The 25,143-nt window shown below is 39.4% G+C and overlaps 1 protein-coding gene across 3 annotated transcripts in view; it reads left to right on the top strand.

Annotated features, from left to right (window-relative positions):
- The window catches only part of LPIN2 (lipin 2), an 84,895-nt gene that overhangs the window by 55,572 nt on the left and 4,180 nt on the right, over positions 1–25,143 (top strand). For all 3 annotated transcript variants that reach the window (XM_027068600.2, XM_053206130.1, XM_015084263.3), the window contains exons 5-18: positions 5,984–6,091; positions 6,772–6,898; positions 7,734–8,079; positions 12,109–12,208; positions 15,100–15,287; positions 17,025–17,118; positions 17,559–17,628; positions 18,513–18,602; positions 19,586–19,668; positions 21,146–21,290; positions 22,158–22,306; positions 22,862–22,948; positions 24,330–24,482; positions 24,902–25,016. In XM_027068600.2, the coding sequence (XP_026924401.1) occupies positions 5,984–6,091; positions 6,772–6,898; positions 7,734–8,079; positions 12,109–12,208; positions 15,100–15,287; positions 17,025–17,118; positions 17,559–17,628; positions 18,513–18,602; positions 19,586–19,668; positions 21,146–21,290; positions 22,158–22,306; positions 22,862–22,948; positions 24,330–24,482; positions 24,902–25,016 (1,855 nt within the window). The remainder of the gene's footprint in view (positions 1–5,983; positions 6,092–6,771; positions 6,899–7,733; positions 8,080–12,108; positions 12,209–15,099; positions 15,288–17,024; positions 17,119–17,558; positions 17,629–18,512; positions 18,603–19,585; positions 19,669–21,145; positions 21,291–22,157; positions 22,307–22,861; positions 22,949–24,329; positions 24,483–24,901; positions 25,017–25,143) is intronic.

Here is a 25,143-nt window from a genome sequence, read left to right on the forward strand (position 1 = left end):
AATCAGTGTAAGAGGCATTTTTTTTTTTCCTTTCTGCTCTTCTATAAAATTTGCCATCAGACGTCCTGCTGTGGTATTGACATACCACTTGAAGCAGACTGGCAGTGTGTGTCTTTCCATCAGTAGGTTTCCAAAAGCCAAATAAATTGTAAGTTACAAAGAAGGTCTGAATTAGTGACTTGGCCCTGAGGCCACATCTGGTGTATATCCCTACTCAGTAGTCTTGGTATCTCACCTGTTTCTGAGAAGTTTAGAGTTTTTATTTTGAGTTTATCATCAAAACATTCCCAGTAAATTGAAAAGGAAAGGAGGATTTTTGTGTGTGTGGTGGTGTTTTTTTTTCAAGTGAGAAATCTTTGACCACTTACTTACCAGCTCAGTAGAAGAGCTCAAATATGCCAATTTTTAGGTCAGCACTGGGTTTGGAAGGTTAGGGGGTAGAACATGTATTTTTTTGTTCAAGAGTTCAATTTGTAAAAGGTTATCTTCCACCTGTTCACTCAGTGACTGCTGTGGCATTGGAAGAGGACCATATGTGTGTCATGGGGTGGTTTACTTTACTGATGAGCATTGGACAAGAAGTTGTTGCCCACAGTGACCCTGAAGTTCTACCTACAGTTTTTCCAAGATCACCAGAAAGGACACTGAAGTAACACTTTTGCCCTTAAAGTTTATTCGTGTCCTTTATCATAACACAATTGAGCAAAGTTTAGCACTCTTGAACAACCTGCAGCTTCAGTTTAGGAAGTTAAAACATTTCTAAAACATATGCAGAGTTACCTGATAAATGTATAAGAATCATTATTCTAAAGGAATTAATTTACAAAATTAATGTTGAAAGTGAATGCATTGCAGATATATTAGTGCATGCCTTACTTTCTAGATTGTGTGAACAACTGCCTGCTTCAGCCAAATCTGTCAGAATACTGATTTGGTCAACAGTTCATGGTTGTTAGTTCTTTCTCTCTGAGCCAGAACCTTGCTTGCTTGGTAAGCAGGCATGTCAGAATGCTTGTGAAGTAGTGGCTTATGATAATTTTCAGGAGTTTGGTGGTTTGCTTTTTCTCTGGATTACGTGGATCATAGATACTGCCACGTGGAGGAACTCTTTCCTAAAATCTCCTTTAAAAAAGGATCTGCCTAATTATGCGCCAACAGAAATTAGGACTTAAAAAAAAAAAAGGACAAAATGTAACAGTCTTGAGAATTCAGGTCAGGTGTATACTGAAATAAGCACTGAGCTAAAAGGTAGAAGACGGGGCCTCTTCTGTTTTTGATTGTGGAATAGCAGCCACTTGATTACTCTGGACCTTTGTTTTTTAATCTGTGAAATAAGAGAATTGAACTATGTGGTTTGCAAGGCCCCTTCCAACTCAGTAGATTCTAAAATAATTTGGAGAAAGATACTTAGGATCAAAAGTATTAGCAGCATATTAAACAATCAGAGAAAAAGAATAGGAAGTCAACTGCTTTTGCAGTTGTGCAACCTAGAAATCAGATAGGGTTGGGACATTTGCAGCTTTCGAGTATCTTCCCCTCCTCAGGCCCCTACCACTTAGGAAAGAAATTCTGTTTCCAGAGAAATACCTAAAAGTGGTTTTTATTTTATTTTGATAAATAGTGTCCTACTTAAATAGCGTTCTCTTTACTTTTCAAGAATTTCATGGATAATAGAATTAAGGTTAATTGAGGCTCCATGAATGAAGCAGGTGAAAGATGAAACCACCCTTAAACCAAGTTGCTGTTGCATAGCTAGGAGAAACACATTAAGTGAAAATTGGAGAGCTTTAAACTACAGAGAGCTTTGTGTAAATTGTACCTAGTGAGCCTCTCCCTTACTCAAGATGGACTTGTATGTAGCATGGAAGCCTTGTTTGTCCTTCCAGAGGATAGAAGGATGTGTTAGTGTGTATATGTATTAAAAATGTTGTACCTAGGATAAGTAATCTTTTGGAGGGAAGAGTCTTTTCGGATTGGATGGTCCTGTAGCACAATCATGGGTGCATATGTACAAAATATGCCACTGGTGAAATACTTAAAATACCCAGCACTATTAAAAATGGAGGCTTAAGACTGCACCATCAGAAAGGAATCTCTTCTTTTAATCCACCAAAGCAGACTTGTTTGCAAGTTGTATCTGGGAGCTAAGTAGAGGGAGCCTAAGACTTTTTATAAACAGCCTCCATTGCCCTGAGGCTGCGGACTTCATCTCCTGATCAATAACTGGCTTCCAGAAAACCCTCCATGTTCTTCTCTGATGACTGGAATCTTACAGCCTGCTCCCTGCCTTTCCTCCCTTTGATTTCTGACACAGTAGACAGAGAAACATTGCAGGGCTCTTTTCAATCCTATTATGAGGTTATCTTTTATCGGAAATGTCCCATATCCAAAAGCAAAATGAGATCATTAGCCACACTGAAATTTATTGACCAGTACTGTGCTAAGGCTGAGGATAAACATATTGTTTACCGAGTTAGTAATCTTTGGTCATGGTGGTTAGCAACCCTATTTATCTCTTACATAATACTCCCAGTTAAATAGACAAAGACTCATTGAGTCCCTCTAATTTATCCCACTTAAATAAAGCAGGCCATTTATTTTAACTTTCTATTGATTTTTTTTCCCTGCTTTTAAAAAACTGAGATAATAATTTACATATAGTTGTATTTATAGAATTTAAATATGCAAGTATGCAATTGAGTGATTTTTGTCAGTTGTATATACATCATGTAACCTCTGTTGGCTTTTGAATAGGAAGGATAATTCGTTTATGAAATGGTATTGAATTTGAAGCCATGTTGAGATACATCTGTGAAGGCTGAAGTGTTCTCTTATACACACTTAGTATGAACTCCAGCAACTGGACCTCCCACATCCCCCAACCCTGACTCAGGGTTAAACTGTTTACCCTACTGCGAATTCTCTGGTGTTCAGTGTTAATGTATGTAATTGTCCTATATTTTGACACGGATGTAGTCAGCGTTTGTACTGTTGTCTTCACATTCCAGTATCTACTCTCCCTTTTACCCTCATATCATGAATTTAAGTTCCTCTGTCATGGTCTACCTAGCTTGTTGAATGTTCTTAGGCACAAGTGCCATTTTGAAAAGTGCTTATTAGCAAGTTTTTAGAAGCCTTATTTTATTTAATGGATCATGGGACCAAAGGGAACCTCAACATCAGCAACCTTTTTCATCACCTAAAATAATCGTCTAAACTAACGGGCCTAATTTTTGTCAGGATATGCCCAGAGAAGACCATTTCATGTCTTCCCTGGGGTATAAGTTCTTAATGGTGCCTGATCTTGATCTTTCTTTCTCTCAGCAATATTTTACTAATACCAGATTGCTTTCTGAGCTCTTCTTGACTTAGCTTTTATACTACAGTGAAATATATGCCAAATAAGTAAGTTTCTGTGACTTTTACATTGTTCTTTTCAAACCACTTTCAAACCATATGGATAGTGATGCGTCAAACTCTACTCTCCTTTTAAATTTGTCAAATAAACATCTGATTCATAAGCATCACATTTTCCCTTTTTGTTACCATTTGATGTTCATTTTTTAAGGGGCACTGGGATGGCTCAGTCATTTAAACGTTTGGCTCAGGTCATGATCTCATGGTTCATGAGATTGAGCTCTGCGTCGAGCTCTGTGCTGAGAACACAGAGCCTGGTTGGGATTCTCTCTGTCTTTCCTGCTGCCCCTCTCCCCCACTTGCACTCTCTCAAAAAAAAAAAAAAACAAAAAAAAAAACAAACAACTAAAAAAAAAAAACCACCCTCCTGATGTTCATTTTTTGAGAAATAGAATGTTTTTAGCTAGGTATCTGCCTTTTTCAAGTATAGGTTTTTCTCCCCTTGAAATGAGGTATTATACCAGAGTTTAATTCTTCTGAGAGAAATATTAGAGTTGGGAAAACCTTAAATTAGAAGATACAACTATATGGAAAAACTATTGCATGGCAGAGGTAGTAAAGCAGAGCATGTTAAACAAAGATATAAAGGAAGAAAGGTAACATTAAAAATTAAAGTGATTTTTACCTTTATTTTTAGTCTGCCATATTAAGTAAACACAGATATTCTCATTTTATGTAGAATATCTGTCCTGGTAGAATGTAGAATTTTTTATAAGAAGCTCTCAAACTGGAAAGTATAGTTTTTCTTTATACTTCTCAGAGCTCTCAGCATAATACACTCCGTAAATCTCATATAAACTCTGAAATAGACAGGACAAGTGATAAATTTCCAACTAAATATGAAAAACTGGAGCCCACAGTGCTTCTGAGGGATGTTTTCAAGGTTATATGGCAAGTTAGTTACATTAACTATGCAGATTCAAGAAAAACCAGAGGGTAAATTAATTAAAACCCTGTTGGCATTAGTTCATCCTCCTATAAAGATAGAGACTATGGGGACATGTGCAAGGGGGAGGGGGAGAGTGAGAATCCCAAGCAGGTTGTGTGGTGTTAGCACAGAGCCTGATGGGGGGGCTCAAACTCACAAAACATGAACTCATGACCTGAGCTGAAATCAAGAGTCAGACGCTTCACCAGCTGAGACACCAAGGCACCCCTCATCTTCCTATAGTTCTAAGGTCTGTGTATGAATCTTAAAAAAACATTTTTTATGTTATTGTATCATCATCCTCATATCCGCACGTCATGTAGGAGAAAGTTCTCAGGTAATTCTTGGTCCAAACAAAAAGAAAAATAAGTTCTGCATGTTTTTAAGAGTTTTTTAGAATATTTTTGAATTTTTGAACCATAACTCCTGTTTTTAGCTCATAGTCTTATATTTTCTTTAATACACAGAAGAATATAGTGAAAGAACAAGGATTTGTTTTGAGTACAGCTACTTACTAGCTCTGTGACTCTGGGCAAATTACTAAACTTCTCTGGATTCTTGATTTATTTGATATCTAAAATAAGATATTCTTGGGGTGCCTGGGTGGCTCAGTCGGTTAAACCTCTGACTTCAGTTCAGGTCATTGATCTCAGGGTTCGTGAGTTCAAACCTCACATCAGGCTCTGTGCTGACAGCTCAGAGTCTGGAACCTGCTTCAGATTCTGTGTCTCCCTCTCTCTCTGCCCCTCTTTCACTTGTTCTCTCTTTCTCTCTCTCTCCCTCCCCCTCTCTCCCCCCCCTCCCTCCCTCCCCCCCCCACACACACAAGAAACACTTAAAAAAACTAAGGTATCTTCAGATTTGTAAGGATTAAATGAAATATACATAAAGCCTTAGTTTTCCTCTTGAAGCCTTTGAATCAATTACCCTGAAGGGCTATAAAAGGAAAAATTTTTTTTAATGTTTAGGTTTTTGAGAGGGAGCATGAGTGGGGGAGGGGCAGAGAGAAGGGGGCAGAGGATCCAAAGCAGGCTCTGCACTGACGACAGTGAGCCCAATGTGTGGGGCTTGAACTTACCAAACTCTAAGATCATTACCTGAGCCTAAGTCAGACGCTCAACCAACTGAGACACCCAGGTACCCTGGGAATTGTTAATCACATCATTTTCACAGTTTTAATTTATTGAGAGAGAAAAAACAAGCAAGCAGGGGAGGGACAGAGAGAGAGAGAGAGAGAGAGAGAATGAATCCCAGGCAGGCTCCACACTGTCAGCGCAGAGCCTGACCTCAAACTCAAACTCACCCAACTGTGAGATCATGACCTGAACCGAAATCAAGAGTTGGACGCTTAACCAGCTGAGCCACCTTGGTGCCCCCAATCACATCATTTTTAAACACATTCTTTTCTGTCCTTCCTCTCTTTATTCCGTATTTAAATAGTGATGGCAGTAGTGTATGGTGGGTGGCATGGTGGCATCAGTGAATCCCCCTTCTCCTTCATATTTTTCTTCTAAGAGGATTAGTTATTAATCATTTGGTCTTCTTCATTTGCATCATTTAGACAATGTGTCCGTAGATTTGGAGATATTTTTAAGCTGACAGTGTCATCATTCCTGATTTTGTTTTTTTCCTTCACAGAGGATCTTCAAATGCTTCCTTAAAGGAAGATGAATTTAAGGAGCCTTTGCTCTTCCATTCTGGGGACCATTACCCCTTATCTGATGGAGACTGGTCCCCTTTAGACAAGTAAGTATTTTTAAAATTTCTCCATTTGTTTAAGAAAAGATATATTAAATAGGTTTTCTGTTATTTGACAGTAATGATATTTTCTAATTCTCTCATATAGGAGAACTGAATGTGTACTTTTAACATGAATATGGACCTTTTCTCTCAATTATTTTGTTCCTAAATTTGATATGATTTAACCCTCACAATATTAGTTAGTGTAGATCTGTATAATCTGCATAGAATTTAGCCCTCTGCAATTCTTAAATTCTGATCTTACTGTGTCAACTATTAACTGTAGACGGATAACATGAAGAAAGGCGCAGTCACACTTTGTTCTGTGTTTAAATCCAGTTTCTCTCATGTATTGATTTTGTTCATTTAACCCATCTTTTCTGTACATTTCATCTCCTGTAAAATTATCTTTGTCATTGGTTTCTTGTGAGAATCAGTAAGGATAATGTATATAAAGTGTTTATAGAGAACCCAGCAAGTCCTCATTAGATCCTGGTTGATGTTGTTTTTATTATTATTAAAGAACTCAAATGGAAGAAATAATTTATATTCCTTCAATAGGAGTCTTTATACTGGCTGGATAAAGTTGGTATATTCAAGCTTATATTTCCTTTAATGTGTCGAGCTCAGCAAGACTGAAGTTTCTGACTTTAAAGGCATCACATTTTTTTGTCCCTTGTCTACAGCCCCTATTCCCCAACAGCAGTGTGTCCTAAGAGTGATTCAGAGCTGGAGGTGAAACCTGCCGAGAGCCTGCTCAGATCGGAGTCCCACATGGAGTGGACGTGGGGAGGGTTCCCAGAGTCCACCAAGGTACTGATGTTCACTTGCCTGTGGAGTACGTCCAGTTAAAAACCTGTGAGGTGTCTCTGTCTCTGAGTAAAGGAGGAGTGGTGATTTCTGAGCCAGTGCCCGTGAATATAAATGATGGTAGTGCCCTCGTGTGGTCACAGAAAAGAAATCCAAAGTTAACATTTTTCATAACTGTTTGCAGCAGAGGGATTCCAGCATTATATCGTGTGTTTCTAGTTAGTAATGTTGATTGCTAATTAACATTTTAATAAGGAAAATCTCAAAGGTACCTAAAGGAAACTAGGACTTCCACACTGAAGTTTTAAATAGGAAATTGATTATGAAAACTTTTTGCCAGCTCATAATGAAAGAATTGGAAAGATACATTACTTGAGAGAGAAAATGTTTAGTCCCTGTAAGTTTATAAAAAGTATACATTTGCTTATATGTGTAATTTGCATTGATACTTGACTACCCACTTTTATGCTATTTCAACAGAGCCTTGAGGTAGTTCAAGCAGGGCTAACCTTTCATGTAGCACTCAAGTTTTCTCCCTGAAAGGAACATTCTTCCTCTTGGCATCTAAAAATTGTCGTAATTCCTTAGTCTTCTCTGGTGCTTAACTCTTCATAGTACAACAGTTACAAATAGATCTCTTGTAAATATCATGATATTGAACAAAATGCAGTTATTTTTTCAGCTTCTTAATTATGAAATATGTCACACACATAAAGTAATATACTTACTGAATGTTATGAATAAAATGAATACGTTTACCTGCATCCAGATTAAGAAATAGATTATAACAAATACCTTTGAAAATAGTTTAATTTTTAAACAATTCACCTTTTTTTAGGTCAGCAAAAGAGAGAGATCTGATCATCATCCTAGGACAGCTACAATTACACCATCAGAAAATACCCACTTTCGGGTAATTCCCAGTGAGGAGAACCTCATAAGTGAAGTTGAAAAAGATGCTTCCATGGGAGAAACGGTCTGTACCATAGTGAAACCCAAACCTAGAGCCCCGTGTAAGCAGATGAGCAGTGCAACTTCTGCTGCAGAACTTCTCGAACCTCCCCTGGAGCCTCCTCAGATTTCATCTATGTTAGATGCAGACCACCTTCCTAATCCATCATTAGTGGAGGCTACCTCAGAATCAAAACCTGCAGCTAAAGTAGACTCACCATCAAAGAAGAAAGGTAATCATTTGTTTAATTTGGCGTCAGGTACTGCAAATTTAGATGATAAATTATTTCAGTGTTTCAAATGATACTCGATGGCTGCCTTTGCATTTCTACTCCCTGATCAGAACTTATCGTACAGTTAGGATCACTTATTTAATAGGGCTTCCCCGCTGCACTCCAGATGCCACTGGAGCAGGATTCTGACTTCCTCCCTGTTCTCCCCCGACTGCTGCTACTCAGTGTGCCCTTGGGAAGCAGTTATTGAAAAAATTAATGAGCATGTTCAAATTAGTTAATGCATAAAATTAACCACTTTACTGACTAAACGTCAATAGAGTGAAGTGAAATCCTAAAAAAATTACATGTTGAAAAAGAAATAATTGGATGAGAGAAAAATGTTTTTACCTAAAGCATCTGGTTAGTTGAGGCCAGATTAAGTCCTTTTTTCTAGTAACATGGGATATAAATAAATGTATGCTAATTATTAGTGTTCTCTTTTTTTCATTGATTTTTTTCCTCTTAAATAGTTAAAAGATGGGGTCCAGCTCTTGGCTGCTCAACAGCTGTGTCTCACTTTTGGAAAACAAGTTTAATAAATCAGAATATTCTTACTATTTAAAATATAAAGTTGTCCATTGATACTTATAAGGTACAGTAAGAGCCAGAACATACTCATTGTCTGAACACTGGCCTTGGCCCTATTTTTATGGAAGTAAAGCCTTACTTAAAAATTGAAAATACCCACTGTCACATAATAGCCAAATACCATATTCACTTTTTTAAAAATTTGAACACGAAAAGTTAAATAATCACAAACTGACTTAGAAAGTACTACAGGTATGAACCTTCAAAGTCATTCAGAAATAACTTATTGAAAATAAAAGAATTTGACTGTCAGGGGTATTTGTGGCCAAATATGATCATCCAGGTAATGACCCTGCTTAACTTGTGACCTTCTGTTTTCAGAGCTCAGCACTTTTGCAACCAGAGGCCATGTATTCTGCTTTAAGAAATGTTAGGGAGGAAAATCTAGTTTTCAGGGTGAATGTTTTGTATTACACTAGAAAATAACAACCCCTATTGCTAGCACATAGTGACTGGAGGAAATAATGACCCTATTCCTAGCACATAATATAGGAAGTGACTAGATAGAGATCGGGACACTGAGCGGTTTCCACCATTCAGTTGGGTTCATTCTCCACCCCCACCCCTCGTTTTTTATTATGTAGTTGTATGCATCTTTGCTTCCTTCCTCGCTTTCTCTGTCTCTCCACTCACACAGATAACAGTTTTTTATTGTTTAAACCATTTGAAAACATTCAAAAGCATTTTGAGATTTCACCTTTAATACTGTAAGACACATCTTCAAAGAATAAGAACACTCTCTGCATAACCACAGGACAATTGTCATCTTGAAGAATTGATATTCATGTTTCCCCAAATGTACCAAGAAAAGCTTTTTAGCTATTTTTCTTCTAAACCAAGATCTCATCAAGGTTTACATGTTGCATTTGTTTTTTGTTATTAACCTTTTTTATTTAGAATGGTGCCATCCACCCATGTTCCCTCACTCCTTTTTTCCCCTCTGCAACCATGATACTGACCTTTTCAAGAGTCTGGCCAGTTATTTTGTATGCTTTCTCATGTTTTGATTATATTTGTTAGTTTTTTTCAAGGTGACATCCCCATATTTCCTTAAACTGGAAGTTAACTCTAGAACAACAGTTCCCAGTAGAAATCTAATGTGAGCTGAATATTCATTTTAAATCTTCAGTCGGTTAAGTGTCCAGCTCTTGGATTTGGCTCAGGTCATGATCTCAACAGTTCGTTGGTCTGAGCCCTGCATCAGGCTCTGCACAGGCAGCACGCAGCCTACCTGGGATTCTCTCTCTCTCCCTCTGTCTCTGCCCCTTCTCCACTCAGGCTGTCTCTGTCTCTCTCAAAATAAATAAACTTTTAAATAAATGAGCGAAATTAAGTATAGTAATATATCCTGAGCTAGTAAGCCCAAACTGTTACAATTTTAACATGTAATCAGTATAAAAATTGAGATATTTTACATTTTTTATAGTAAGTTTTAGAAATGTGGTGTGTGTTTTACACATTTTTAAAAAAAAATTTTTATGTTTGTTTATTTTTTGAGAAAGAGAAAGAGTGTGAGTGAGGAAGGGGCAGAGAGAGAGTGGGGGACACAGAATCCAAAGCAGGCTCCAGGCTCTGAGCTATCAGCACAGAGCCTGGCGTGGGGCTCGAACTCACGAACTATGAGATCATGACCTGAGCCCAAGTCAGATGCTCAACCACCTGAGCCACCTAGGCACCCCCTGTGTTTTACACATTTTTTTAAGCATTTTACTTTTATTCTTTAGTAAAAAAAAAAAAATAATAAAAAAAAAATAAAGCTCAAAGATATAATAAATGATTGGAGACTATGAAAAAAAATATGAGAGTTACAGAGAGAGAGGGAGGCAAGCCATGAGACTCTTAATACTGAGAACAAACCGAGGGTTGATGGGCATTGAGGAGGGCACTTGTTGGGATGAGCACTGGGTGTTGTATGGAAACCAATTTGACAATAAATTATATTAAAAAAAAAAAAGTAAAAAAAATTTTATATACCTCATTTTGGACTAGGACACTTAAGTGCTCAGTAGAAATGTGTCACTGGTGACTTACTGTAGTGGGCAGTTCAGATCTAGAGGCTTAATTAAATTTGGGTTAAACGTTGTTTATTTATTTTTTTTTTAATTTTTTTTTCAACGTTTATTTATTTTTTTGGGGACAGAGAGAGACAGAGCATGAACGGGGGAGGGGCAGAGAGAGAGGGAGACACAGAATCGAAACAGGCTCCAGGCTCTGAGCCATTAGCCCAGAGCCTGACGCAGGGCTCGAACTCACGGACCGCGAGATCGTGACCTGGCTGAAGTCGGACGCTTAAGCGACTGCGCCACCCAGGCGCCCCTTATTTTTTGAGTTAAAGATTACCCATGGAATATATTGAGTACTTCATAGAGCATCTCATAATGTCCCAGTGTTAGTGATTCTAAATGTGATCGCTTGTTTAAGGTGTTACCTTCCAGATTTATCCATTATAAGCGATTTTTGTCCTTTTGCAACCTGAAGGTAATTCTTGGTGATACTTTGGTACCATGTGACTTTCTAGCAACCCTTCCCTCATGGTTTTAGAATAAGGACCACTTTCTCAATGCCAGTGATTTCATCAGGTTTGGTCATGCTTATTTATACTGTAAGAAAACGTTATCATCAAATATAAATAAATGACTTAGGAGCTAGGATTATTCATGTAATAGCAGATGAAGGAATAAGCATATGTTTAGGCACCTGCATGGCTCAGTCGGCTGAGCATCTGACTCTTGATTTTGGATTAGGTCATGATCTCATGGTTTGTGGGTTTGAGCCCCATGTCTGCTTCTGTGCTGACAGTGCAGAGCCTGCTTGGGATCTCTCTCTCTGCCCTTCTCTGCTCATGTTCTCATTGTCTCTCTCATGTTCTGTCTCTCGTGTTCTCTCTTTTCTTCTTCTTCTTCTTCCCCTCTCTCTCTCTCTCTCTCTCTCACTCTCTCACTCTCTCAATAAACTTAAAGTTAGTTGAGGCACCTGGGTGGTTCAGTCGGTTAAGTGTCCAACTTCAGCTTAGGTCATAATCTCAGGTTCGTGAGTTCGAGCCCTGTGTCAGGCTCTGTGCTGACAGCTTGGAACCTAATTCAGATCTGTGTCTCCCTCTCTCTCTCTGCTCCTCCCCTGCTCACACTCTCTCTCTCTCAAAAATATTAAAAAAAATTTTTTTTAATTTAGCATATGTTTATTGTGCAACTGTATGTGTGTAACACCAAATTTCTCCTTCTTTGGCATGGATGGTTGATAACCAACACGTAGGAAAACATTAGTTGACACCTTTACAAATAAAACGCAGTTTGAATCATGATTAGTCTTATCGTTTGCAAACCTTTGTTTTGTAGCAGAGTTGTAAATGAAGAATAATTTAAACTCTTACCTCCAGTGTGTTTTTCTTATAAAAAATAGGTGTCCACAAGAGAAGCCAACACCAAGGACCTGATGATATTTACCTGGATGACTTAAAGGCTCTAGAACCTGAAGTTGCAGCCCTCTACTTCCCTAAAAGGTACTGTATTTCTTAGATGTTGAAAGGTGAATAGCTGTGAAATATAATGGCTATATCTAGAGCAAAACACCTGAGAAAAAAGAGCAAAGTGATGATGACCTTTACCCAAGTTGGATGATTGCTTCAGATTTGGGGAAATTCAGAAATTGTGTGGTGTTTGAACTGTAGTGATATGAAACGAATAATTTACCTGTTTATGAAGAAAGTTTTAGTACAGTGAGAAAAGGTACATTACTTAAGTCTACGTAAGGGTGTACCAATGGTTACGACTTCAGACTAGCAAATCTTATGGTCATTAATACAAACTGAACATGTTGGGGGAAGTTCGTTAGCATTATTTCATTTGTTATGTGTTTTAAAGGTAATAATATCTTTACTCAAAAACATTTTACAAAGAATGTCCTCACTCCTTCAGTGAGTCTGAGCTCCCAGGCTTTTTCTGAACTTGGGCTGGGCCTCTTGAGTCCCCATTTCCAGTTGACCTGTACACCCCACATTCCCTAGACCTCTTACCGTTTGTCACCCTTTCTTTTCCCCTCTCAGTTTCCCCCTTTTGAATAACTAAAACCTCAGATATGCTGTATTTGTACTGTTTTCCTAAGTTTATTTCCATCCTTCAGGATATTCTATTATAGGACTCTGTGATTACAAAAAACAATTTACTTTTCCCATAGAAAGTATGGTTTGAAATACTGAGCCATAGCACATATTATTAAGCACTTCTAAGTAAATTATTGAAAAACTTGTTACGTTTTTAGTTAAAATAGAAACATGGGGTTAATACGAAGATATTTAAATTTTTTATGGATATTTTTAGAAGGTCCTTAAAATACCTTCCTAGCTCTCTGCCCTAAATTTGTCTCAAAATATCTTCTTCACATAAAGGAATAGTTGGGTTTTTAAGGTGAAAGAATCGGAAGTGCTCCAATTTTTTTTTTCAATAAGAAAGTTAAAATGTAAGCTATCCTAGAAGTATCACTTTCTTTCACATTTCCCAGTCCTTTATTAGTGTTCCAAAGATCAAGTTCTTAGTCTTCCCTTTAAAAAATGGGGAGTAATTAATAAATTTAAAATGAGGAGAATAACTCATGCAATAGAACCTTACTGTGCTCTATAAATTTGACTGCCTAATGTCATCACCTGTTCACCAAATTAGCTTATTCCCTCCTGACCCTACTGAACAAATTATTTCTGGAGACGTTTCATAAATACTTAAAGATACTAAGACTGTTGTAAGGCTTCTAAGCATTTGTTTTGTTAATTGTCCCGATCCTGTCATCTTGACTAAGTATCCAGTATTAATAATTATAGCTAAACTTCAGTCTAAACCACATCACTCCTTTGGATTTGGTGACATGTTGAGTCAGATGGCCGCCTCCATCTATTTAGGGGTCACTTTGCTTTGGATCACGCTAACTGCTCTGACAAAACACAGGACCTCAGTGGCTTACCACAATAGAAATGTATTTCTTGGTCATACTATGCTATTCCAGTGCTGGTGTTTGGTGGGAGGCACCTTGCACACAAGGATTCAGGAGCATAAGCTTTCTTCCATCTTGAGGCTCCACCATTCCCTTAGGGCCAAGACTGGGAAAAGAGGGAGGCTCACACAGGGGAGTTTTCAGGGGCTAGGCTTGGGAAGGGCACAGCACACCCCTCTGTCCACATCCAAAAAGTCAGTCATGGTCATGTGGCCACACCTCACTATAAGGGGACCTAGCCATGGGCCCAGGAGAAAGAGCAAACACATCACAGTCTTCTGTTCATGTTTTCCCCGGGGTCATCCCTGCCCCCTGACTCCATAACTGCTGCTTTACGTTGGCGTTTTCACCATTTCCAGTAAGAACATTCTGTTGATCTAATTAATTTCAATATTGTGGTATGAGTGTGCATGGCTACTAAGAAAGAAAATTTTCAGAAACCTAAATCTTTCGTTTCAAATGCAAAACATAATAGCTTTGGAAACTGCTTTCTATTTATGACCTGTCTGTACTCTGCTGCCACCTACTGCTCAAATTTGAAGGGTTTTTTTTTTTCCTAAAAGTCATAAAACTGTGATGGATCATATTAAGTAGGCTGGCTTTTTGAATAAAACAAAAGAATTTGAAACTTCTAGAACATTTTTTCAACATGACATTAAGTATCCTTTCACCATTTCCTTGTTCTTTTGGATTGAGATTTATGCTCCATTACAAAGTTTCCCTTAGGATCATCTTCTGAAACCTGGCTTCTGTGCCTTAACATCTAGAAAAATGAAAATATTGAATAACTTCACTTTTTTAGTCCTAACCCTTGCTAGTTAGTGTAACAATAGTTTATTTCCAGTTTATTTCTCAAAATGTTTTCAAGGTAGGTCTACCATCCTGAGAATTTCCTCTTGCTTAATTTCTTTGTTCTATTTTGTGAAGTAACAGTTGAATTTAGAAAGGTCTAGACAACCCTGAACTACAGTAATTTTCTACAGGATGTGTACAGTACCACAGCTTTTTCTAGGAGGTTAGGATCAAAGGTTTCCAAACATCAGATTTTTCTTAATTACTCTGTCATTTTCATCATGGAAATGTAAATAAATGGTTATGACTCTTGAAATCCTTTAATTAAAATCAAAAAGGCTGTAGTTGAAAAGTTTGTCTTATTGTGAATGGCTGTAGTGATTTTTGTGACCTGTTTACTGTATTCACAGTTAATTCCTCAGCAGTGCTATTAAGTTATTTTTAATGTCATTTGTGATAGAGTCTAAACCCTAAGGAAAGCTGTGTCTTTAAGTCAATCTGTTCCTTTTTTAAGGGGATATATTATTTGGTTCAAGCCCTCAGAGAACCGTGTAGTAAGCCAGGAATACAAGAAGTTGTAATAAGGCAAATCCTTTTCTCCCCATCCCCTGCCCACAGTGAATCGGACCCTGGCTCCCGGCAGTGGCCTGAGTCTGACACGCTCTCTGGCTCCCAGTCCCCACAGTCCGTTGGAAGTGCGGCTGCAGATAGCGGCACCGAGTGCCTCTCAGATTCTGCCATGGACTTGCCTGATGTCACCCTCTCTCTTTGTGGGGGTCTCAGTGAGAACGGAGAAATTTCCAAAGGTACGCTGGGCAATCATGCCCCTGTCTTCACTGGAGAAAGCAGCCTGGTCGTTACTTGATAGAAAACTTGCTGTTCAGCCACTTCGGGGTATTAAATTCTTTAACGATCTTGTGCAGGTAACAGGTATCTCCCTTTAATGTCAGATAGCTCCTCATTTAAGGTACCTCATATGGGGTGACCTTACATATAAATGGCTCGAGTAAGTTCGTGTGCCTCGAAGGCTCTCATTTCACATGGAGAGGTGGAGAATTCTCAAGCTGCCCTGTTTGTGGAGCAGCCAGGGTCAGCTCATGCTGTGTCCCACTTTCTCATCTGTAAAGTTGAAATGTGTGTGGACTGGGGCCCAGATGCCCTCCTGGAAAGCACTGAGCCTTAGATATGAGAGTAGGGCTGAAGTTGTGGAAAATTAATTGTCCACTGAGGAAATAGTCTTTCTGGCAAAAAGTAGAAGGGGTTACTTTCTGTCTCAATCTTGAGACTTGGCCCTGGAAAGTATAGTTGCTCAAGAGAAAGGAAGAAGCTTAGCAGAGGCAATTCAGAGGACTCCAGGGTGGGGTGAGCACTCGGGTGTATCTTTCCCCAAGTTCTTTGGCCTTTTTGGTTTTACCTTCCTTTGTACCTAAACTCTTCTTAATATTTTCTCAGTTTGGCTGGTGGCCTTTGATTGACTGTCCTCTAAGGAAAGAGTTTCCTTCCACAACTAGTATCTTTTGTCTTCTCTCCCCCTCAGAGCAGCTGAAGGCCTGAGTTTGGCAGACTTGGTGCCCTGAGAGTCATAATTGTGCTTTCCTGAATCCTTCTCTTTTTCAGGTCACAAGGTGCTCATTTTGCCTCTTCTCCATCTCTTAATTCTATTTGTTTTATTTTTTGTAAGAAATTAAGAGCAGGTTATAGTCAATAGCTCTTAATCCTCATAAGTCTTCATTTTAAAAAATACAAGTTGGGGGTGGAATGGAAAGTACACAGTTCTATAAACCATAAAATATACACTTAAAATTCTGGGTACTTAGGTAGAGTTTGTTATTGGAGGAGGCAGAAATGGCAAGTAAACGTAAATAATCTACAAATCACCAGGAGGAACAGTCCTAGCGAGAAATTTCCCTGTTAGCCTTGATCTGTTCAAATTCACGCAGAATCCTCATTCATTTCTCAAGAACTTGGGGTTCATTTCTTGGCTGATCCTAAGCCATAGTCTGGTGTGTATTTATTAGGTTTTTTTTTTCTCCAAACAATTGTAAAATGTTTTGATTGTTTTTCCTAATGTAGCATGCCCTGACAGCTGTAAGATCCCCATGAATATTCCCTAGTTATGCAGTTGCCTGCCTGCCAGTAATGTTTGTCTTTGTTAAGAATGAAACTACAGTCTTCATTAATTCTAGAGAATGTGTGTGCACACATGTGTATCTTCCTTTCTCTCTCTCTGGCCACATCTATAGTCTGTTTTCCTGAAATTCTGTGGCATATCCCTTTTTCCTGTGTTGTTTTTGTTGTTGTGGTTTTGTTTTTTGTTTTTAATTGTGGGAGGAGTGGTAGAAGAGGGGAAGGATAGAAGAAGGAAGTGTTCTTTATTGTCCTGGATAAAAAAAAAAAAAGATATTTTGCTTTTGATGAATATAAAAAAAATTTTTTTAAAGGATGCATTTTATCCTTTAGATCCTTCAACGCAGAGTATTGTGATATTCTCATTTAGAAATTTACGTAATATCTAACCAAAGGATCATTATTTTACATTGCAGAAAAATTCATGGAGCATATCATTACTTATCATGAATTTGCAGAAAACCCTGGACTTATAGACAATCCTAACCTTGTAATACGGATCTATAACCGGTAAATACTCCTGCTTTTATAATTGCTAAATACTCTTCCAGGGTTTTTTTTCAAAGTGCTCTTTTTAACTATTCTAGTTTTCTTGTTATAAAATGTGCCATCACATATAAATGAGCTAGTGGGCAGTGACTTTGAAATGAAAATGACGCCTCAGCCTTTTTCTTTTTTTTTTTTTTCAATGAAGCATTGAAATGTTATTCTGTCTTATAGATCTTACTACTTCTCTGCTCAGAGAAGTTTGGCTTGAAGCAGAGATCATTCATGTGGGGAAAAAATTTAGCTGATCATCTCTTCATTGAAAAGAATAAGGAATTTCATGTTGTTTCTGTGCCCCCATCCTCTCCTCTTTTTCCCTCCTTCCCTTCCTCTCTACCCCCTTCTCTTCTCTCTACCTCTCTCCCTTCTCTGTGTAATGGTTTTACACAATTTATTTCTCACAGTTACTATAACTGGGCTTTGGCTGCTCCCATGATCCTTAGCTTGCAAGTATTCCAGAAGAGTCTGCCGAAGGTGAGATGATCCACCATTTGTTTTCTAAGTATCTACAACATATGGTATTTAGAAAAATTCATATGTGCACACTTCTAAACTAGATACTACTCAAAGTTTTATTTAAAATTAATTTAATATTCTAGCACCTGGCACCCAGGTGGCTCAGTTGGTTTAGTGTCTGACTTCATTCAGCTCAGGTCATGATCTCACAGTTGGTGAGTTGGAGCAACATTAAAAAAAAAAAAGTTTTTAATGAAATTAGATTAATATTACAGAAGATCCAAAGATTTTTATGTGCGCATTCAAATTATCTCATGCCCCAAATCTAGGAAACTTGCTGGGCTGCCATATCTTTGTCATTTTTATTAGATGTTTATACTGGTTTCTGGTTGGGTATAAAAGTTGAGAGATTTGATTAATTGTTAGCTAAATATGGAATGCATGAAAAGGAATTCCTCTCATTAATATGGAAAGAAGCAGCGGGACGAGGGTGATGTGCCCACCAGAAGTGTGATATTAGTGTGATTGGATAAGATATGTCTAATAAGCCTGTGATATAGAACCTGAAGATTTGTTCTAAATCTGTCAGCGCAGTTGGTCCTCATAACTCATGAGAACATGTTTTCCAGTGGTAGAGAAATGAGAGCAGCACCTACCAGCCCCCTGCTCCTGTTTAGCCAGACCACCCAGTCTCATCCCATAGAACTGCTGCAAAGCCGTGCTACCACAAAAGAGGACTGTCCATCTGTCAGAGGTGTTACAAACTCTGGAGGAGTTGGGAGGTGTAGAGAATGTTGCTCACATTCCATAATAAGGCACTGTCCTGCAGAGGGATGATAGAAAGCAGTTGGGTGTTTTGTGACTGACAGATGACTAGACTGACCCAAATTGATTGTTTCCAGGCCACAGTTGAGTCCTGGGTCAAAGATAAGATGCCAAAGAAATCTGGTCGCTGGTGGTTTTGGCGTAAGAGAGAAAGCATGACCAAACAGGTAACGGACCCGGAGAGGTAATTTTTTTCCATGGGCTGAAAAGAAGCAAATTTTTCATTTTTTCAGAAAACATTTTTGCCAAGCACAAGAAAATCAATTTGGGCTTATAATACTGTCTTACGGTAATTATAGCCGCCATTTATGAACAGTTTGATGTGCAGGTACTATGCTAGATGCTTTACGTACATTACCCTTCACCTTTACTACAGCCCTTCAGTATAGATGTTTGAGTTCCCATTTTACAAGTAAAGAAGCTAGGGCACGAAGAGGTGAGGTGAGTTGACCAAACAGGCATAACTGGTGAAGGACAGAGCTAGGGTTTGGCCAAGGGTTCAGCTCCAAAGCCTCTTTCCCTTTGCCCACTCACTATATTACCTTCCAGACAGAAGCAAGAGCTTGTTCTCCTACCAAGGAGGAGGCAGTGGGGGCGGCGGCATGGGGAACCTCTGTTCTGTAGTACTGGTGTCCCTGGAGCAGACCGAATGAATGTGGACCAGTTGTATTATAGTCTGTGACTTGAAATGGTGCTCTTTTAAAAGTTTTTACTTCTGGGGCACCTGGGAGGCTCTGTCAATTGAGTGTCCAACTCTTGATTTGGGCTCAGGTCATAATCTCACAGTTCATGAGTTTGAGCCCTACATCGGGCTCTGCAATGACAGTACAGAGCCTGCCTCAGATTCTCTCTCCCTCTCTCTCTGCCCCTCCCCTGCTCTTGCTCTTCCTCAAAATAAGTAAACTTTAAAAAAAGTTTTTAATTGTTTTGTAGTGAACAGCTTTTGCATAACAGCATATGACTTCTGTCTCAGATTTCTGTCCTTTGGCTCAAAGTAGAGAAAGGCTGTTTCTTAAGCATTTTTAAGTTAGGGATTCAGAAAACCATTTTGCTTATTGCTAGAGAGGGCTGCTGATAAGTTTTTACCTGTCAGTCTCTGGGGGCAGGTGGGGAATAATTGCACATCGCCATTGCTGTCTTGTTGTTTTAGCTGCCAGAGGCCAAGGAAGGAAAATCCGAGGTACCGCCAACCAGTGACCTGCCATCAAGTGCAAAGGAGCCAGCCAGTGGCAGGTGGGGCACCCTGACCTTCCTCCAGACTCACAGCACTTGCTCACTCACTGCTTTTTAGCCATTGTATTCAAGCTGATTTTGACAATTTTGATTAATTTTTGGTCAGAAACTTCTTTCTCATAGGGACAACCATGACCATAAGTGGCTTGTTTGTGCCACTCAGAAGATAATTTCTGCTTTTCTAAAAATTATAAGCAGTTTAGAGGAGTAAATACACCCATCACTGCTTTTTAAATGCCTTGCTCCCATCCTGGAGCCATGGAATCAGATGCCTGTAAAATGGAGGCCTCTGAGAAAGGGATCTTGAGGAGTCCTAAGATGTGCTATCCTTGGTGTCTCCGCCCTCTAGCTTCCTATCTGACACAAAAGGGAGACACAAAAGAATTTCAGAGGAAGCCTAGTGGGCTCAGTTGATAAAGCGTGCAACTCTTGATCTCGGGGTCATGAGTTAGAGCCCCACATTGGGGTAGAAATTTCTTTAAATTAGGGGCACCTGGGTGGTTTAGTTGGTTGAACATCTAACTCTTGGTTTTGGCACAGGTCATGATCTCACAGTTGCGGGTTGGACTCCCAGGCTGGGCATGGAGCCTGTTTAAGATTCTCTCTCCTTCTCCCTCTGCCCCAGCCCCACCCCTACTCACATGAGTATACACTCTATCTAAAAAAAACAAAAAACAAAATTAGTGTGGGTCCTTTTCATTTCTTGGAAAATGTAGCCCCTCTTGGATATTTGTATTGGCTGGCCCTGAAAGGAGGTGCCACTATGCACCTTGTTCTCATTTCTGCTGTTCTTCTACTTGCCCAGCCAGATTTTTTCCTTCTCCTCCTGCTCCAGCTCTTTAATTCAGCTGCTGGTCTGAGCCTGAGCTTTCATTTTCTTGCTCTTTACCCTCTTCTTTCAAAAGGGGTTTATACGGCACTTGGGTAGCTCAGTCCATTAAGCATCTGACTCTTGATTTCAGCTCCCAGTTTGTGAGATTGAGCCCCAAGTCAGGCTCTACACTGACACCATGGAGCCTGCTTGGGATTCTCTCCCTCTGTCCCTCTCTCTCTCCACCTTGCCCCCACCCCCTTGCTCTCGTTTGTACTCTCTCTCAAAATAAATATTTTTTTTAAAGGAAGGGTATATAGAATCCTTTTTATTAGTTTTTTAAATTTGTATAAGCAATTATATTTTCTACAGTTTGTTATCTTTTGAAATGTATGTTATCTTTTCAACAAGAGTCAGTAGACCTAGTGGCATTCACTGGTCATAGCAGAAAATAATCAGTCATAGCCAGACTGCTGTTTAATCATGAGAGGGAGAAGGTGGCCTTCTCCCTTCATGATGTGAATACTCAGGCACTGGAAATCGAGTGAACAACTCTTCCCTTCCCCGGAATGGATTTAGGATCTCTTTGTTTCCTTGATCCTAAAGAAAAGCTCTTGTCATTAAAATGCCCTGCTGCCTCTTCAGTAACTGGATTGCTGTTGATAGGCCAGCTGAGGATGACTCATCCAGTGATGAAGGGTCACAGGAGCTCGAAGAATCCATCAAAGTGGACCCTGTTCCCACAGAGCCCCCAAGCCATGGCAGCACAACCTCCTATAAAAAGTCTCTTCGACTCTCTTCAGACCAAATTGTGAGTCCTGTGTGATCCGTGTGGATCCAGTCAGATTACTTTAGTAACTGTTTAATTGGACATGCTTCTTGCACCACCTCAGACTTCCTACTTCAGTCTCTGAGAGTGAACCAACAGATAAGTATTTTTAACCTTCTTCCCAGATGTACCTTACACAGCCAGGCCATCACTTTTTTTTTTTTTTTTTTTTAGGAGCCACAACAACAGAGAAATGTCATTTTCTTACTTAAATACAGTTTCCTTTTTCCTGTTGGTTTCCCATTCCCTTTCACACATTTTCAGTATGAAATGGTCTCGCTGTGCCCTAGGGCAGTCGGGTGTGGAGGAAGAGCAGAGGCATTTGGTTTTTTGGAGAATCAGAAAAATTTCTTAGAATTCCAAAACACCATTCAGGCAGTGGCTCCCTCAACTCTTTGTGAACAAGCTGTGCACGCAGCACTGGGCTGTGTGTGTGCCAACGCAACAGAAACCATCCTGCCTTGAGCTGACGCCCTGAAACACTGGTGGTGGTTTGTAAATATTCAGACCCTGTTGAGAATTGTATGTTTTCAGCTGATTTTTTTTCTCTTATTATAGTAATCATATTTATGTATTTCTTTCCATTCCTTATACGTTTCTGCCATATATATATGTATATGTATACACACACACGCACACATGTGTATATATGTATGTACACATACATATATTTCAGAGATTAGGAGATTAGAATTTTTTTTCACTTAACATGATACCTTTGTAATCTCTCAGTGACTACATATTATTGGAAACTGACTTAGTTGCACATAATTTCATCAAAGTGATACACCATGAATTTTCAAAATTCTCCCTTTATGATTTTCTTTATTCTCTTACTTTTTATAAAAGGCAAAACTGAAGCTCCAAGATGGCCCAAATGATGTTGTGTTTAGTATTACAACCCAATATCAAGGTACCTGCCGCTGTGCAGGGACCATTTACCTGTGGAACTGGAATGACAAGATCATCATCTCTGATATTGACGGAACAATAACCAAGTAAGCACGAGCCCATGGTGGGTGGCAGGGAGGAGATAGGTACAGGTCACTGTGCAGTGGGGGGCAGGATTGGGGGAATCCCTCCTTGACCACCGTCAGGAAGTGTTTTAAACTACACGCATGGAGACTTGAATACAGAGGTCACACGTGGTCACACACAGGATCATTCTGTGGATGGAGGAGATGGGTGGAGCTGTACAAATTAACATCAGAAACTTTTAGCAAGATTTAGTTATGTAGTCTCTAAGTTCTGGCATTAAAATTAAAAAAAAAACTGTTGAGATTAGGGAGAAGAAAAAGAGGATGTGTTGTGAATTATCTCTGAAAATGAACATCTGGCTCTTGTGTCTGATTCTATTTTTAGAAATTCCTCTGTGAGTGTGCAGGGGACTGCCTCACTGCTATGCAAGCTGTGACAAAATCACCCTTGTAGATTATATTGTCCCCCCACTCTGCCTCTACCCAGTGGTTTTTGGCAGCTAGTATTTAAATAGGCAAACACTTGGCTGTATATGCTTCGTTTTCTGATACCTTTTCCTATTTTTTCCCTCTCAGGTCTGATGCTTTGGGGCAGATTCTTCCACAGCTGGGTAAAGACTGGACTCATCAGGGTATAGCAAAGCTCTACCATTCCATCAATGAGTAGGTATCTTGTCCCACATGGCCACGTACTCAAGTGAGCTAGAATTTTGCTTTAAGAACTACAGAAAAATGGCATACATCAGTCCATGGAAATTGTGTCTTCATGATCCAGCTATTCCTGCTTTCCTTTCCTGTAGCCTCATACAAAGAAAAGTGTCAGCCTCCATTTCTGGAACATGAGCTGTGTATCAGTCATTGCGTTACGTGTTTAACCTGTACCTCTCATCCTCACAGTGCTAGGAGTTTGAGGCACTACTTATATATATGTGTGGTTATAGTTATCATTGGGGGGTTAAGCTTTTACAGAAGAGCCAGATTTACATTTTTTTTAATTGGGGTTGCTTTGTTGTTTAAGAGAACAAGTAGGAGGGAGGGGTAGAGAGAGAAAATCTGAAGCAGGCTCCACACCCAGCACAGAGTCCAAGGCAGGACTCGATCTCACAACCCTGAGATCATGACCTGAGCCGAAACCAAAAGTCGGACACTCAAAAATCAAAAGCCACTTTATCGCCCCTAATTGGATATTTTTAAATTGGATTTCACTGAGTAGCTAATACTTGCATGCATGGGGTCATCCATGGGGTCCTCTCTGTTGGGGCAACAGAGAAAACAGTGCTGTGGCCTTTGTGGGACCATAATCCATATGAGTTAAATAGATTTGAAAATTTAGTGTCTTGGGGCGCCTGGGTGGCTCATTCGGTTAAATGTCTGACTTTGGCTCAGCTCATGAGCTCACAGTTTGCAAGTTTGAGCCTCGCATTGGGCTCTGTGCTGACAGCTCGGAGCCTGGGGCCTGCTTCAGATTCTGTGTCTCCCTCTCTCTCTGCCTCTCCCTCCCTCATGTTTGCTCGCTCACTCTCTCTCTCTCTCTCTCTCTCTCTCTCTCAAAAATAAATATTAAAAAAAGAAAAAGAAAACTTAGTGTCTTAAGCATTAGTTGAGAATGCCATAGTATGAAAATTGTATGTCTGTTACCCATGATTTGCTCCTTGTCTTACAGAATGGTTTGCATTCTACAAATTGTCTTTATAAATGAGATCCTTTGCATCTTGCCTTTATGCAGATAACTTAAAGATAGTCCAGGGTTTTTGTTCCGTAATCTGACTTTCATTGACTGGTTGCTGAAGATATATCAGTATTTATAAATTTAGCATAATCCCTAGTTGCATATATCCCCATTTTTCCCTATGATGTTTTCTATGGAGAAGTGAGAACTTTATAATCCTAACTACTTTCCTTATTAAATTTAAGAATTTGATTTTCACAACAAACGAAGGGAGCTTTATTCGGATCTTTTAAAAGAATAGTCCCTTTTTTTTTTTTTTTTCCATTTTTGCCACAGTATGTGTTTCTAAACAGGATGTGTTCTCTTTTCTTTCAGGAATGGCTACAAGTTTCTGTATTGCTCCGCCCGTGCCATCGGCATGGCCGACATGACCCGTGGCTACCTGCACTGGGTCAATGACAAGGGCACAATCTTGCCTCGGGGCCCTCTGATGTTATCCCCTAGCAGCTTGTTCTCTGCCTTCCACAGGTACACCTTGTGTGTGTGCACATGTGTGGGTGCATGCGCCTGCTCGCGCTGGGGGAAAGGGTCTGAATGGGGAGGTTGGAGGTCAAGCTCATCATAAGGGTTTGTATCTGATTCTGAGCTTCGGCATTTCTTGGTTCTTCGGCTCCCCCAGACCCAGAGCATTCTAACTCAGAGCTCATCCTAGTCTGTGTCAAACACGGTCCAAAAATCAAGCTGTCACGTTTTCTCCTTCCCTAAACACCATCACTCAGAGTCTTAGTCTTTCTTGACTGGCAAAGGAAGAGAAAGAAAGATATCAGTTATAAAGTATTTTAAGAAATGAGTGATTGTGAGCACTAAAATCTTTTCAGGATCACATACCAGGAAAAACTACCATTTCAGGTTTGGTCATTGTATTTGTACTTTTTTTTTCTCCCTAGGGAAGTGATAGAAAAGAAACCAGAGAAATTCAAAATAGAGTGTCTAAATGATATCAAGAATCTGTTTGCCCCCTCTAAGCAGCCCTTCTATGCCGCCTTTGGAAACCGTCCAAATGTAAGTGTGTAGCCTTTGGTATGGTGGGTAAAATTCAGAGGCGTGTATTTTTTAGGGTACAGCCCGGATATAATTGTCAAACCAATTGTATAAACAGAATGAATGTTCTGCTAAATGGGTTTTCATT

Source organism: Acinonyx jubatus, chromosome D3 (assembly GCF_027475565.1).
Source record: "Acinonyx jubatus isolate Ajub_Pintada_27869175 chromosome D3, VMU_Ajub_asm_v1.0, whole genome shotgun sequence".
In the NCBI taxonomy this organism is placed as follows: domain Eukaryota; kingdom Metazoa; phylum Chordata; class Mammalia; order Carnivora; family Felidae; genus Acinonyx; species Acinonyx jubatus.